This window comes from Onychostoma macrolepis, chromosome 04, assembly GCF_012432095.1.
Source record: "Onychostoma macrolepis isolate SWU-2019 chromosome 04, ASM1243209v1, whole genome shotgun sequence".
Classification (NCBI taxonomy): domain Eukaryota; kingdom Metazoa; phylum Chordata; class Actinopteri; order Cypriniformes; family Cyprinidae; genus Onychostoma; species Onychostoma macrolepis.
Window position 1 is genome coordinate 17,662,439 of NC_081158.1, and position 18,308 is coordinate 17,680,746.

At 33.7% G+C, this 18,308-nt stretch overlaps 1 protein-coding gene across 4 annotated transcripts in view; it reads right to left on the reverse strand.

Annotated features, from left to right (window-relative positions):
- Window positions 1-18,308, reverse strand: part of iqsec3a (IQ motif and Sec7 domain ArfGEF 3a) — a 141,896-nt gene that overhangs the window by 39,026 nt on the left and 84,562 nt on the right. For all 4 annotated transcript variants that reach the window (XM_058772115.1, XM_058772118.1, XM_058772117.1 and 1 more), the window contains one exon: window positions 6,870-7,031. In XM_058772115.1, coding sequence (XP_058628098.1) covers window positions 6,870-7,031 — 162 coding nt within the window. The remainder of the gene's footprint in view (window positions 1-6,869; window positions 7,032-18,308) is intronic.

Below are 18,308 nucleotides of genomic sequence, written 5' to 3' on the forward strand. Positions count from 1 at the left end.
AAATCCTTCCATTCCATTCCTTCCATAGCTGTTGCAGTAGGCAGTCACATACTAAGGCAAACTCATAATAAAGAGAATAGTTTTCTTTATCTTTTTTACTTGAGCATTTCCCCAATCTCCAATATCTTAACAAAGTGAGAAAGTAAATGTTTGCAATGAACTAGCTTTCAAGTTGCTTTCATGTTGAAGCTTACAGTCTCTGCTTCCCCTCTGCAACAGTAATTCCAGTCTGTATCTCATGCAAAGTTTTTTGTATGGTTTCTGACGACTTGGTAAATGGCATATTAGTCGTATAAGCTATTTTGATTATTAATTGCACTATTTTTTTTAAATTATTATTATTATTGTTATTTATTTATTTTGTCATTTCTTGAGCTTGAAAGTCCCTGATCACCTTTCACTTTCATAGTTGCACAATATTTTAAGTTACACTTTATTTTAAGGTGTCCTTGTTACAGTGCAATAATACATTTATATACTGATTAATAATTATTAACTACATGTACTTACTGTAGGGTTAGGGTTAGGATTAAGGTTTGTTTTAGGGTTACTTGCATGTAATTATGCATAATTTATTGTTATTGGAATAGTAAGTACATGTGACATGTGTAATAGCACCTTAAAATAAAGTGTTAACATATTTTATAGTATGCGCAATTACAGTGTAATTACACAAGAATGTGAGTTTTTTTTTAGAATTGAGACATGTCATAGCACTTGCATATTATTGCTCTTTTGTTGATTTTGATTGCTTCCATTGTCCTCATTTGTAAGTTGCTTTGGATAAAATATAAAATTGTCAGTCCTCTGTCGTGTGTGTCATGTGTTCCCGCCTCTTGTTTCCTTATTTGGTCATGTTCCTGTCCTTGTTAAGTGTGATTATTAGTTTATTCTGTTCAGCTGTGTTTTCGTCTAATTATCAGTAATTGTCATGTGTATTTAGTTCCTGCCTGTTTAGTTAGTTTTCGTCTGGTCTACTCGTTATTCCCCGGTGTTCCTGTCTGTGTCAACCTTGCCTTGTCTTGTCTTGCCCTGATGTCATCATTAAAGACTATTATTTAGAAGTTTATCCTCGTCTGCGTGTTCCTCGTTCCTCCCTGCTGTGTGCACCGTGACAAAAATACTGTATACTTCATTTTTTGCATGCCTTTCAAAATATAATCCATTTGATAGCATGCATGAACACAAGTGGTAGACACATGCGCTATAACAAGTTTCCTCTTTGCCCAGTGTCTGCGCTATTTTTCTCCAGAAGTTATGACTGATAAAAATGTATTTGTACTCTTTAAAACTAAAGTTGTGGTTATCTAATTACCCCCTTACACAATTGCTTGTCAATGTGGGTGTCTGTTTTTGTTGCAGTTTATTTTATTTTATTTGTATTTTTTTTGCTGCCACCTAGTGGAACAACAGATTAGTGCAAAACAAATTTAATGTGCAAGAGCTACCTGGGCATACAAAATACGAGCGATTACAGAAATCAAGTACAGTACAGTGTACAGTACGCATGTACTATTCTGGTGACAAAATTTGTGACATGTGCACTGTATGTGAACCCTCGCGTATGCATAAAAAACTATTTATACTTACTCTAGTAGTAGAATGGGTTTCCATGCCTTGCTTTGCATGACTTTGTCAAGGAGCTACGGCATCTAACTTTGCCTGGGCAATATTGCCTCTCTCACTCCGGAGAGAGGTTCATGCAAGCTTGTAGTGTTTGCTCTGTTATAATTTTGGGATACTGGGAATAAATGCTCTGCTTGTCCAAATAAGAAGCAAGCCACGGAAGAACAAATCTTGTCAACAGTTGAAGCTGATAGACAGGTTACCTTCTGAGTCAGGAGATCCAAAGAAGGAATCTAGATTGATGGCTTATTTGATGATTTTTAAAAAATATTAAGTCTTTTTTCTTTCTTTCCCATTTATGTGTACCCAAGCAAATTTAATAGCAATGGCATTTGTTTTAATATGCAAAGGCTTGACTTGACTTGAGGGAAATACAAATATTAGTGTCCATTTATTATATCGGCATGAAATATTCATAATATCCTGTTTTTGGCTACAGCAGAGAGTCTTTAATTTGTTGTGTTGCATGTTATAGCTCACGTCTTAAAGCAGCAGAAGTGAAGTCTGTACCTAAAATGAGCTGTACAGTTTCTTTTTATGCCTAAATGTTTGGTTTAAAATTGCTCATTAATGATACTAATGATTTCCAGCCAAGGGCAATGTGTTTTATTTGTTTTCTTGGTAGTACTGTTGTTGATATTGCCAAATCACCAATTTTTCAAGTAAATGTAAAACTCTATGGAGAATGAAATTAGTAAATACCACACGCTTTCTTTTGTTTTACCCCAATATTAGTTAGTGAAGCAGAATAAGTTTGATTTTGGACTTTATTAACTCCAGAAAAGTGTTTGTTGTGCATGAAAGAGATGGAAAACTGGAGAATAATGATTTGAAGTTATAATTAGCCTGAACCTAGTCAAATTTTGCCTATTGTGGCTTCCTGGAGCTGATAAATGCATTGTCAGATGAAACAAAGAGAACGACTGTTGGGGAATTAGGGAGATTTTCCCCTTACTTGAAGAAATTTGTTGAATTTGTATTGAACGCACGTAAGGAAAACAGCACAAAAGTGCTTTTTTAAGCAAAAACATAGGTTAAAGAAATATATAATAGCAATTAAACAAGAAGCAAAAACTGTCAAGGTAAATTGCTTACCTAGAAGAGGTCATTTAAAAGTGTCAAGTTAAATTTGGCTTTTTTCTGCTCTGCTGTTTTCTCACACCACTGTATTTTTTTAAACATCCTGTTCGTAGGGTATCAGAGCGAATCAGACAATTTAAGATTCGATCAAGAACATGGTTGAAACATGAGGAGCCGAATTTCACAAAGAGGCCCATCAGATCCTAGCGCCAGTCAGTCTGAAGCAAGCCTAACCAACCAACTCTTTCACAGAACAGCTTGCAACATTAACACAAAATAACACTTATTGATAATCCCAACTCAGGAAGGAGATTGTCAAATTTGGGGCAAGTAACCAAGACTGATGGTCAAAGAGATGCACAGCATGACCATCACATGTGAATCCATAATATAACTCACGAGCTAAAGAGTTCGTTGGGTGGTTCCCCCCAACCAGGACAAAGACCAGGCTCCTTCTAGACCTTTTGACCTTTCTTCTTCACAGAATGGCACAGAGACTCTCTTTTACATGTATATATGCACCAAAATGATGCTAAAAGGACTTATGACCAACTAAGCATTTATATGCATAACTACATAACTACATAACCCACACATTTGATTATCATGTCCTAATCACTCATTGTGTATGTATTTTGAATAACTATTTAATAGTTAGAAAACCAGCTAATGTGAATTCGAAAAAATCCATGCTTTAAACATTTCTATCAATCAATATTTTGTAAAATGTATTATATTCTGGTTATAGACATCATGTCCAAAATTATACTCTGCAAGAGCGGGAAAACTCGGACCATGTGACTGATAAGATAACATGTTGATTTATGTATTGGGAGGAGAAACATAGCTACACCCCGAACTAAAACCATGTCTAATTGGTCAAGACACCATTTGGGATGTGTCCAACAGCCCAGATTATAAACTCAGGACAACATTAAATTATGCTTTTAGTCCACCACATTTTGACGCTGCTTTTAGCACTCTTTGAGCATGCTCTGGCTTACACGCCAGCTGCTCCTCTAAAACCGTGTGGAGAAACACGATCTAGTCTCGTCACTATTCTTGCTGACTTCTACTTTAATTTCTTTTCTTTTCGGTTGAGAGTTTCGTGCTCTGTGTTTTGCCACAAAGGAAGAAGGGGCATCGCTAGTGGGGGGAAAAGGGTGACAGAGTGGTCTGGGGGGCCTGAGATCGCCTGGCCATCGGGAGCACCGGGACATTTCATTCGAGTAGTGGGCCGATCGCCGAAACGAGAGAGAGCTCCCAGATATTAGGCGCTGTTTTTAAATTACAGCACATGCGAAACTGCATAAAGCAAATACTCCAAAAGCGTGAAGCAGCACTACCTGATGCATCCACCAGCTGTGCGTCAAAGCAGTCTCCCACACAGCACTGACTAACGTGCGCCGCGATTTATAAGAGATAAACAGAGCAAGTCACTTGATCCATTCAGATGTGACACAGAATTATTGTTATACAGTCGTGTGATATGAGAACATTAAAAGTTCAGTAGTGATGCTAGCTGAAAACAGCCAAGACAATGAGGTAGCCTATATTGGAAAACGCCATAGGCTTGTCACCATCAGCACCATAGTAATTTAACTTGAAGTTATTAACACTGTACAAATATCCAATGTGTTGGCAGAAATGTATTTATTATAAATGTTACTGTTAATACATATTGGGAAATATTTTAATTTTAGAAGATGTTTTGTAGCTTCTTCATGTTTATTTATTTATTTACTTATTTTACAAACCATATGGTAATGAGGACCATGGTTTTACTTCTTGTGACCACCTTACCTACTAATACTAGTCAGCTAAACTCTGGATTATAAGCAATAATTTATTTCTTTTTAGATGTTTAGTTCTAATGAAATTTAATTGAAGTAAAATGTTAATTCAATAAGGGCCTGATTAAAGATAAATATCAGTGTCTTATATGAAATTGGGTTTATTATTTACAAATAATAAAGTTCTTAAACGGAGATTCACCCAAAAATTAAAATTGTCATTATATCATGTGATTCCAAACCTGTATGAATTTCTTTCTTCTGTGGAACATAATTTGAGAAATTCAATAAATTCTTGTCCATACATTAGAAATCAAGGGTAAACAAAATGGTTTGGTAACATACTACAAAATCTTCTTTTGTGTACAACAGAAGAAAGTAAGTCATTCAGGTTTGGAATGAAAAGAAGGTGAGGAAATGATCACCGAATTTATTAGCAGTAACTTTCCAGCAGTCAAGCTCAAAATCAACACTTTTCAAGTGCTTTTCTATGTGACAAAAATGCACTTAAACTTTTAAGTTTGTTGCATTAATAATGCCCACCCCCCCCCCCCCCCCTTCCAGCCAATCAGCAACCTTAGGAAACCCCTTTCTGCAACGACGATGACAAAGGGAACCCCCTAACCAGCAACGCAAGTACCTCCAGATTCTAGCTGAACGGGTGCATTTATTATAAAGCTTAATAGCCTCATTGAGAAACTCAATACGAGGGTTAGTTAAATGAGTGATGGTTGTTCAGGTCTACACAATTGCATAGATTGCTATAAACTTATTACTATAAGATTTCATATTTTCACTCTTCTAATCACTCTAAAAGAAGTATCTTGTGTTTTGTGCTTACAAGTTAATGTCTTAAACTGCTGATCTTGTTACTGTGCTAATTAATGATGTTTTCACTATATTTTGGATTTTAATATCCATTGCAGAGTTGATGTTATACGGTTCGTTCAATGAATCGCTATAAATATCATAATTTCCCTTACATGTTTTACTATATGTCCTGGAGTCCTTATATGCAAATTGGGATAAATACAATATATGCATTACATTTAAGGGAATTAATTAAAAATAAGGTACAGTAAATAGGTTTGTGGTGGGAGAGTGTGCCTATTCAGCTATTGATACATCAGTTATACCAAATGTATATCTTTTTTCTCTCTCTCTATGATCATTACTGTATCATGGCACATATAACTTTAAAACTCTTTTCTTCTACTGACATTTTAATACTAAGCCTACACACACCTTGACCTTTGCAAGCTTGACAATTCAAGCTTTTGTGGAGATGTTTGGCAGAAGGAAAAAAAAAAAAAAGAAGAAGAAATTACAAGCACTAGGGATTGATGGATTACCACAGCATTATAAAGCTTTCAGGGGAGTATTTGAAAGACCTTTCCAGGGTTCTACGGGAAAATAATAAAGCTCCCAAATGCTCCAAAAATCTGTCAGGGAGGAGTTCTTTCTTTACTTTCAAAGATTGAAGACCTTTGCATACTTTTGGCGCATCCAAAAAATGTAACACTCTTGACTTATTGTATTAAATGGAATATTATGATCAAGGCTTTTTCATTTTAAGTCATGTAATAGTCAATGTTATTTTAGTATTATTTATATATAAATTGTACTTATTACAATAAATATAATAATTTGAGTAAGCTTTTTTTTTTTTTTTTATACTTTTAATTTTTATTTTAGATAAGTTTTAGTCATTTTGTTATGTGCTTTTGTTATTTATTCATTCATGCACTCATTCATTCATTCATTCATTCATTTTGTCTCTGAAGATACCTTAAAGTGCACATAGGGCCTAACATAAGTGTGGATGCATTTACACATTTAAAGGGATAGTTTACCTTAAATTGAAAACTCTGTCATCATTTACTCACCTTGAAGCTGTTCCAAACATGTATGAGTGTCTTTCTTCTGTTGAACATAAAAGAAGATATCTTGAAGAATGTGGGTAGATGTTGGTGAGTAAAAGATCACAGAATTTTCATTTTTAGGTGAACTGTCCCTTTAAGTCTAGAAGATGCATCACTTCAAAAACCTCATATGTACTGCACTGTATACACACACACACACACACACACACACACACACACAAACCGACTCTGCTAAGAGGTCTCAAGAGTGTATCATTTCCAAGTGCAAAGCTCTGCAGTTTGACTGCGGGAGCTCAGCAGCCAAGGGAGATCTCATTAAAAGATGCCATGACTCTCCAAATCCACGGAGAAAAAAACAAAAATGCTTCCATTTAAAAGTGTAAATATTCTCTCTTTTATGATATTGTTCTCTTTTTCGCACACAGTTATGGAGTATCATTGCTCTTTTTTAAGCTATGGATACTAAGAGGCATTTTCATATACTCACTCTAACACATCTCTGTTAAACGGCTTCTTGCTGTTGCCAAGAAACTCGCCGATCATCTGTCGGCTCAGCCCCTTCCTCTGGAGCAGGAAGTGTGCCACACCTATAGGCGTATCCGGAATGAACCCACGAGAGATGAGAAACTGGAGGCCCTTGTCTGGATTTCTGTTTGATGCACATAGAAAGAGAGAAATAGAGAGAGAAAAACTATTAGCACTGTTAAAACTTTAACCCAAGTACATAACTACAGTATTGGATAGGCATTAACTTACAATATTAATATTATAAAATTACAACAGGATTTGTATTGTAATTGCATTGGAATGTACCAAAAAAAAAAATACAAATCTAGCAGATTTTTGCAATTCTGTTTTGTGGCAAAGTAAAAAATGAACTACTAGTCAAATGAATTGCATAAATAGCACATCAACAGCATTTTTATGTCAAAGACACCATAATTTGATTTAAAAGAGAACAAGTATAAGCAGACTGGTTTAGTCACTGCACAACGCCATTGTATGACCTCACAAGATGGGGAAAATAGTGCATTAGTTATAATTTTATTATGCTCTATGTTTTTATTTTTTTTATTTTCTTTTATTATTTTTTTGTCATTCTGGAGCTTGACAGGTCCGATACTTATTACATAACAATGATATTATAAAAATAAAAAAACATATATATACAGTATATACAGTATATTGAATATATATATATATATATATATATATATATATATATATATGAAGAAAATTATCTAAAAAAAAACAAAGATTTATGCATTTATTTATTTTAATTGAACTATATCTTAAAATAATAATAATAAATAAAAATGTTTTGTTGTTATTATTGAATATAGAGATGTAAAATATATACATGACACTGAAAAAAAAAAATGCTTTATGTGTCTCTTGTTGAAGGAGTTTCAATCTCATACAGTCCCTCAGACACTTTCTCATTCCACAGAAGCCAAGTGGGCATTAATAACCGCTATTATTCTATTCAGTGGCTTATCAATAACCAGAATGTCAACGCTTTCCTGCCTTCAAACAATAAAAGTGACAACGGAGGACAGCAAGAAGCTTCTCGGCTGTACTTTATAGAGTTGCTTTATTCCTTCAGTCAGCATTCTCATCGCTAAGTCTTTGCCCTGAGAGAAAAAAGTACATGGATTTATAAAGGGTCCACTAAACTTTCATTCATCCACATGCTGAGAGAACCATGTATTTCTGGTTTGCCTGACTGCATTCTACAAACTCCCTATTTCACTCTATCTTCCCTATTCATTAGAATGATTTACTCCTCATAATAAATGTACAGCCCCTGCCGACACTGTCTAGCTTTACTGAGGGGAACATAATGTAGTTTATGAACAGCCTGTTTGTCAGTTACAATAAAAGGCCTGTCGCTATTTTAAAGGAATTGAAATGATATGCGATAGACAGTATGATATGTGTTTCTGAATAGGTTGTGCTGTTTTTATTTTGCCTATTTATCTTGATGGAAAAACAGTGTAACGATGGGCTCATTCTTAAATAAGTTAAATGGCCCTAAAACATCTCTAGTGTGCACCTGTTTTTTTGAAAATGGTTGTAATTCTAGCAGAAAACTGCTGCTAATTGGTTAAATGTATGTTAAAACTATATTAAATTTGACAAATCTAATTTTAGAAAGTTTAGCTGCTTCCATTGACAGGAAATGTCCTGCATGTGTTTAAAACCCAGATTGATTTGGTTTTCTTTCTTTCTTTCATAAAGTAGCAAGAGCATATTTAATGTCACTTTAATTAGCAATTTCATTGACTTGATTAACTTGACCTCTGTTATATGGTGCCACTGATATTATCATTCATTGCTGTTTTACTTCTAGCTTCTAGCAGGTGAGAAAACTTTTCTCATGGGTGGGCAGAAGTAGTGCTGATTTAGGACGAAATTAATTTTCAGTAAGCACAGCAAATCTTAAAACATCCGGGTATTGCAGACTCACTCTCTTTTGTTTCATGCAAACTCGACTGCTGCCATCTTGTGTCTCTGTTATAGCTATCAGTATTAATAATACCGCAATATTGTTGCTGATTTCATCTTTCTTGATATGCAGGACGATTGTTTTCTACACTGCAATAGATTATAAGGTAATAAACGGGTACGATTTTAAAACAGTCAGTATCTCTTGTTCTCATAATTATTTATGTGGTGAAAAGCAGTGAAAAAAGTGTTATGACTGTGCCTTATCAATTAAATGTTTTCCTAATTTAAACTTGTTCATTTGTCTTGGGCTAAGGCCACTTGATATCAACTGTTTTCTTCACGGAAAGTTTAGTGAGCTAATGAAATATTTCAACTCAAAAGCTAAACACCTGAATAAAAATATTTAAAAACTAATACAAATGACAAAATAAACAATCTCAGTAATATACTATAATAGTATATAAAGTAAAATAATACTGACTCATAGCCTAGGTGTTCATTTATATATCAAAACTGGATTTTCTTCCATGCTTTCTGCCAAGACTTTTCAAGATCTTATCAATATTCTAACAAGATCTTAAAAGATGAAAATACATAATGAATGATAAACATTTAGGATTTATTGTGTGGAATTTTTTCAACATCAGGTAACACTTTATTTTAAGGTGTCCTTGTTACACGTTGCATGTACTTAATATTATAATAAAAATAAATTATGCATAATTACATGCAAGTAACCCTAACCCTACAGTAAGTACATGTAGTTAATTAATATTATTAAGTACTTAAATGTATAATTACACTGTAACAGGAAACCAAAATCCATATATTAAAAAGAAAAAAAAAATAATAATAATAATTATGACACCCTAAGATGCATTAATAAACTGTATTCTACTTGATTGGAATGTAAACAAACAGTACGTCCACAACGAGAATGCTTGAGATGTAAGAAGACAAGTTTTTGATGAAAAAAAAACAAAAAAACACTTATGATTGGAGGATTCTTATTTGCGCCAATAAAGCTACAATTATGCACCAAGGGGGAAAATATAATTCCGTTTTGTGTATTTAGGATACATAAACTAAAAAGGAGTCTACCGTTTTATTTTTTAAATGTCATAAAAAAAAACACCATATGTTATTATTACAAATGACAATTACAATTGTTTCAAAAAGACAGATATTATTTATAATAAATGCAATACAAGGTAGATGCTAATTTGGAATAGAAGATGGATATGTAAGTGATTGATGGAATAAATGTAAATAGAAACAAATTTCATCTTGTTTACATGAAGTGCAAATAGTGATAAATGCAATTCACATAAAATACTGTATTTGTAGAAGTAATATGCTATTTGTACTAAGGGTAAACTGTCTGAGCAAAGATGGCTTGGAACAAAAATAGCCTTTGGCAACAAGTTTGGCTGTTTGCACTTAGTGTGAAAAGACACTGCCATTAAAAAAACCCCAAAATAAAACAGTGAAGGTGTGAACAGTATGTTTTAAGGGATTGTATTTTCTAAAAGTACACAGGGCCAAAAGTGCTTCCAGTTGAAGAAATACCTATCTTCGCATCCAGATAGACAGAAAGAGCTTTTGCGATATGTAGCTACATAAAGTTCATCTGACACTCAACTAACATCTGTGCTCTGATTCTATTCTGGTATTGTAAGAAAAAAGGGGGCAGGTGAACTGTAGGCATAAGCCCTGCAGAAAACATGACACTTAAGAGCACAGCTTTTTGAAGGCACCTTACAATCATGGCCAGTCTTCTATACTTACACATAAACAAAATCTAACATCTATGTTGAAACCCACACACAATCTCCTTATTTATTTTTTTCCTGTCACCTGCTGTTTTCTTCTCTTTTGGGGAAAAGAAACATTCCCATTCTGTTCACGAGGCAGGTGAAAACTCAATTTAGAGCGATATACTCACTCCGCGTACCAACTGTCCTTCGTTCACACATCAGTGTCCTCTAGATGTCCTTTACATGCTCTTTCCAACATATACACACTCATAGAGCCCCGTAATCCTTATCCTTTCTTAATTATCTGTTTAGTGAAAGCACATTCCAGTCCCAAAATTTCTATGTTAATCCAAACTCAGATTTCAGCATCTTGTGTCACACACACACACACACACACACACACACACACACACGCATGCACACACACACACGCATGCACACACACACACACACGCACACACACACACAAACACACACCTGCTTTAGATTCAGTCTGAGCTGTCACAGGTATTAGGCTACGCTACCCTGCAGAAAATGAACTGCTGGAACTAATGACAACCCCTCTCTCTTTTCACTCAATCTCTTGGAGCAAAACCTCCATTTGATTAAAAATTGGCTTATCCTTATCTGTCGGGGTGTTTGAGGCGATGAAGTCTGGGTAAGGGAGAGACTGGTTTATTTATATTTTGCTTTCTTTGATAATGTTAAAAGTAGGGCTGAAGATTAATTAGCAGATTTAATCAAATTAATTGAATCAATTGCAAGTTTAATCAAATAAATCATAGATATCTGTATTTGATGAGAAAAGCCCCCAAATGAAGATAATTCAAAGGGCACCTATTATGCCCCTTTTTACAAGATGTAATATTGGTCTTGGGTGTCCCCAGAATGTGTCTGTGAAGTTTCAGCCCAAAATTCCCCACAGATCATGTATTATAACAGCTGGAAAATGTCATTTTTGGGGGTGTCTAAAAACGAGCTGATTTGGAGTGTATAGCTTTAATGCAAATGAGCTGCATATTCCCGCCTCGTGTTCAGAAGAGGGCGTCACGTATACGTCTCTCTCTGCATTGCATATCTGCAGCAATAAACACAGCCGGTAGAAGCAACGTAACTGAGAGTGAGCGAACCGGTGTTGAGCCGTACATATGGGAAGTCAAATGCACTGAAAGTGGGATGAAACAGTGCAATGTTACAGAGCTCGCGCGTGGATCAATGGACCGCGTGCGATGAATCTTGCGCTACGAACCGCATGAACTAATCTCACAAGCACGGCGCTGATCAGTTAAAAATACTTAATGCACGCACACACATACGGTTAAAACGCTAAGCACTATAACGACATGACATTAACAAAGGAGTCTGGAGTGATACACATATTTAGGTAGATGTGAAAGTAATCCACAGCGTTCTCAGCAGCTCAGATGTTAGGAGAAAATGAAGATTCTTATGTTCATTCTTACATGCAAACACAGAGCACCGGGATTGCTTGCGAGACATTGACGTTGCATCTGCTCGAGCACGGAGAAAATTAAGGACAGCGTAACTGCTAAGGACAGAAACTGCAGCAATGCAGGGGTGTCAATTTACCCACGTGGCCCGGCCCTCCGAAATGTGATGTCACACTGCGGTGAGAATCAAAACGGCAGGCCTAGTGAGAATGACTTGGTTTAAAGGAGATTAAAAAATGATGAGTGGGTGGATTTTTATTATTGTAGGGTGGTTGCGTTCACACACTGCCAACACACATTTATGTCCAAACACCATGTAAAGGTGGATTTTGCATAATAGGTGCCCTTTCAAAGAAAAACCAGCCCGATCTCACGGCAATTCGTACATATTTTACGAGGTGGATAATTCGTACGACCTCACTCGTACTAATTCATACAATTTTTGCTAAATCGTACGTATTTTACGAGTTGCACAATTCGCATGAATTTGTGCGAATGACTTACACCTAACCCCGCCCCTAAACCTACCCGTCACTGGGGTTTAGACAAATCGTACAAAATTGTACAAATGAGGTCGTACGAATTAGCCACCTCGTAAAATACGCACAAATTGGTCGTGAGATATTGTTGGAAAAACTCATTATTGAAGCACTGTATTATGAATGTTTTAGAAGTCCAAGCAAGTTTAGATATGTTAATATATAAATAAATAAATATGTTAATGGTTTAAAGCTTCTGAGTAAGATACAATAACATGTTTCGGTGTTTCTGCAGCTGCATCTAGCTATAGTGTTTTGTTTGTGGAAAAATCTGTTTATTATTAATTTCAATAAACTGTGTTTTGTTTGTGAACGAATCAGTTTATTATTGATTTTAATAAACTGATTCATTCATGAACGTCTCTCTCTATATTCACTCAAACTGATTAAGTGAATGATCAAATGACTCACTTGTTGCCTAAAATGTAACCTCTAGAAAGAGTCAGTGTTACATATATATGTGACCCTGGACCATAAAACCAGTCATAAGGGTTTTTATTTAGAGATTTATACTTAACACTTAAATTTATATTATACCATCTGAAAGCTGAATAAATAAACTTTCCATTGATGTATGGTTTGTTAGGACAATATTTGGCTGAGATACAACTATTTTACAATCTGGAATCTGAGGGTGCAAAAAAGCAAAATATTGAGAAAATCGCCTTTAAAGTTGTCCAAATGAAGTTCTAAGCAATGCATATTACTAATCAAAAATGAAGTTTTGAATTATTTATGATAGAAAATTTACAAAATATCTTCATGGGACATGATCTTTACTTAATATCCAAATTATTTTTGTCATAAAAGAAAGATTTATCATTTTGACCCATGTATAATTGGCTATTGCTACAAATATACCCGTGCTACTTATGACTGGTTTTGTGGTCCAGGGTCACATATATAGAATAAAAAGTAGGAACTGTCTAGTGTACTTTCTAGATGCAATGTTAAATCTGACTTTTCAATTAATTAAACATATTTCTCATTTAAGCCTCACCCAAGCTTGATTCTTGCCAAATTAAGGTAGAAACAGATAACTTTTTCAAATAGCACAATGTCTTCACTGCACACGTTCACTGGGCTCCCGTTGTACCGTGACATGGGCTGGGGATTTAAGTTATGGTATGTTGTAGCCACGGCGGGATCAGAGGCAACCCCAATTATTAAACATCTATTAATTTATAATTTAATACTATTATTATCAATATTATTATTATTACTTGCCCTCTTCATTGTCCTCCACCCTTTCCCAGACTTAATGAAATAATTATTATTATTATGGTTATTATTATTGTTGCTAATAACATTTGTTGCCTCCTTTTTTATTTTATTTTATAAGTTATACTACTTATATCTGTTATTGATCTATTAAGATACTATTTCAGTTGTATGCTTCCTCCCCCACCCCTAGACACAATGACACACACATACACACACAGACACACACACACACACACACACACACACATGCATGCTCACAGACATATGAATGCAAATGCAGGAGCTAATCTGAATGGACTTGTAATGTTGGCTATCAGTATATATGTTTGTTTTGTAACACTTTACAATAAGGTTCATTAGTTAAAAACATTAGTAAACCTGAACAAAGAATGAACAATACTTCTACAGCATTTATTAATCTTAGTTAATGTTCATTTCAGCATTTACTAATGCATTATTAAAATCACAAGTTGTGTTTGTTAACATTAGTTAATGCTCTGTGAACTAACATGAATAAACAATGAACAACTGTATTTTCATTAACTAACATTAACAAAGATTAATAAATAGTGTAATAAATGCATTGTTCATTGTTTGTTCATGTTAGTTAATGCATTAACTAATGTTAACAAATGACACCTTATTGTAAAGTGTTAGCGTTTGTTTGTCCATGTGATTCTATATTTGGCACATGTAAACATGTTCACATTTTTTACTTGCATAATAATAATTAAAAAAAATTAAAAATGAACAAATGTGTTACATGACGGTCTTTTTAGCGTCTCACACCATGAGCACCTAATTTTTAAGAAAAGCGAAAGTCAGCCGAATATTGCATTTACTGCAAGAGTGCTTATATAATATAAATGTAACACTTTATAATAATGGCACACTATGAATCATTAGTTAAGCATTAGTAAATAGTCAATTCATTCTTTATAAAGCATCGTTCCAACATTAATAGGCATTAGTAAGCAGTTTATAAATACAGCTATAAATGTTTTGTTCTTGAACATATCTATAATGTTTAATAATTGTATTTTCATACTTTATTAATGATCAATTTATAATTTCTAAATTATTACATTATTTACAAACCAGTTATTTAGGAGTTGTCAGTGGTTCATAAGATCATGTATTGATCAATTATAATAAATGATTAATAAACTATTTAAATGTGCATTTATAAATCTTATTATTTAGACACATGATAATAGTTGCTCAGTGTGTTAATAAATGCTTTATTAACACATATACCTGCTGTGATTCATGATTAAGTCAGCATTTAGTAGTTGCCAGCCATCTATTTTTGTGAGCTCATCTAAAGTGAAGACTATTTATACCTTGTAAAGCACTTACTTACTTTTTTTCAAGATGCAAAAAATTTACTCTTGATAAACCATGAAGAAATAAACCTCTGCAATTTCATAGAAAAAATAAAAATAAAATAACAATTCAAGTGTACAGTTGAACAGGTTCATTTTTTTTTTTTTTTTTTTGCATCTTGAAAAAAAATATTTCTGAGTTCTGTATCTCTGTGTTGTGTTTGTTTGTTTATTTATTTATTCTGTTAGGAAGATAACTGAGCCTTTAAATCTCCTTTGTAATAGATATGCTAAATCAAGAACAAGGCATTTATAGCTGTATTTATAAACTGTTATATATGACTAGTAAAACTATTTACTAATGCTAATACTAAAGTGTTACCAATATAAATATATTGAATGATGCCAAATGAGATGTATATAAATTTGTGTAAACTAAATGAACTCTTTATTTCACACAATATTAATTTAAACTTAAATAAAAAAAATAACTGAAACCATAAAACTGTTCCAAAGGAGAAAGAAAGTCATATGGATTTTGAAAAACAAGGTCCTGATTTAACGATGACAGTATTTTCATTTTTGGGTGAACTAATCCTTGAATGACAGATGAAGCTGAGTCATTTGAGGGATTTAACCATATGTTCAAAATTCTCACTGTACTTTCCTTTATTTAAAGGAAATCTGATGAGCGGGTGGAAAATAAACAGCCTCCCACTCAGCTTGGCAGCCGGTATCGCCCTCCCAGCTGATTCATAAACAAGTGCACACATACATTCACTCAGCCCTATAAAACAGATGAATCCCTTCTGTTATATTCTACCGTGAATATTGTCGCCATCAACACAGGGCAAAGAAGGTTTCACTTGGTGAAGGTGGAAAATAAATGAGTAGATTATGCACCTTCCCTTTCGCAAGATGGATAAAGAGCCGCTGTGCGTAAATGCAAGCCTATTTGTCAGTTATATAAGTTACCACATCAGGAACATTCTGTTAGATGCTGTCTGGAAATGTGATTGTGAAGGTTTTTTTTTGTTGTTGTTTTTTTGTTACTATCACCTTTCAGTACAAAAATCATTCATTAAGAGTTAGGAACAATGCGTTTCACCTTGGCCGCTGTAACAGCAATGAAAGGGAAAATAAACTGAAGCTAGTGCATGGAGATCTTGGATAGTTTAATATACTACAAAAAAAAAAAAAAAACACTGCTTCATCTGAATAAGCTTTTAACTTTTTAAAGCCACATTGCCCCAATGACTTTTTTTTTTTTTTTATAGCTGATTAAGAACTTTTAATTAGGCCCTCTATCTTCAGAATATTTCTCTCACTTTAATGGAACTACAAATGGCACTGAAGTGCCATTACATAGGATAGTAAATGTAAAAGTAAGGGTAAAAGTAATCTATTTCTTCAATTATTGGAGTGGGATCTTTATTTTTCTTTTAAAAGAGACTGTACAATAGGAAGCAGGAAAAAGGATCTACTTTATATGAAGTGTATTTAACCACTCTGTGCTAACATCTAAATCATTTGATACATTGTGTTTATGTTGTATGTTTATGTTTTTACATTGCGATTACATTTAATTAAAAAAGTACCTTCATATAATTACATCTGTAAATAAATTTCTGTAATAGCATCTATAATTACAGTACAGCATGAACACAGTATTTTATTTACTTATTAGGCATTTATTTATTTATTTTTTTCCATTTACTTTTTTCTTTTTTTCATTTATTTAGTTAGTTAGTTCGTTAGTTAGTTAGTACATGGTAGTTAAATACACCTAATAAATACAAAGTGGAACCAAAACAGCTATGTAATCCGTGGAGAATAATCATGAAAATTATTGCTCTGTAAAAAAAAGAAAAAAGAAAAAAAAAGAAAAAGTTGAGCCAACTTAAAATTAAGGCAACCAGCTTCAGCAGATTTTGAGTTTTCTCAACTTGTCGTTTTAAGTTTATACAACAAAAAATTGAGAATCTCCCACAAAAAAATAAGTTGAGCAGACTCAATAATCTGCTGAAGCTGGTTGCCTTAAAATTTTATGTTGGCTCAACTTTTTTTTTTACAGTGTTTATGCAATATAATACTTATTACTAGATTTAGTTTACTGTATATATTGGCCTTGGGAAAATAGAAATCAAATTGATTAATTGTCCTAGTTTGAAATATACTTAATTGCCCATATTGTTGCAATTCAAAATGCATCAAAACACAATTAAATATGCTGCATTCTTAGCAAGAGATCCCATTTTGTGCAGCTGTTGTCATCTACAATTAGTTTTATCTTTCAGGATAATTACTGTCATGAAGGAGCAATAGTTTGAGAATAATCTTGCTGAATCACACTTCTTTAAAATGTCAGCATGTTGTAGCTATGGGAATGCTAAAACATCCAATTTAATGGAACAGACGTTTGAAATTAACTCTATTATCCCCTTAAGTGCAGAGATTTGTTGACGCCAACTATGTACATTTACAATGTGTTAGTCAGCATTAGTATCTGCATTTGCAGAAAGCTTCTGACCTTAATCTGTCATGTTTATGATACATAGTCCAGCACAGTCCTGATTCAACCTTTCCCATCATGCACCTCTGTGATGTTTTACGTATAGAGAGCTCTTATCAAACTCTGCCTCAGTCACTCTTGGCTGAACAAAGAGAATAGACATGCGGGAACAGAATTTTAATTGGCAGAGATGTGACACGGCAGAAATAAAGCCAACAGGATTTGTGAAGTGGAGCTGCATTTCTCCAGCTTTGAAAAAGAGATGTCCTTGTTGGAAAGATGCACCTGGGTGACAGGACAGTTCTTTGGGATGCTAATATCACTGATATTAATATAAGAGGCAAGTTGAAAAAGAAAGAGACATCTTGTTGGAATATGCAAATTAGTACATAAACAATTTGCAATTAATAAACATAGCTAAACAAACAAAAATTATTTAATTATTTAAAATAAACATTAAATTAATTTAATATTTAAAAAGTGTTGAATGTTTGTATTATAATATATAATATACTGTAATATACATAAATTTGTGTATACATATTACATCCATCTTAAAAATATCCCATTTTCCTTGAATTTACTCTATATGCAAGTTACACAAGATTATTTCAAATCAGACACTTATTGTGATTTCTGGGGGTGCAGCAAAATAATATTTGAATGC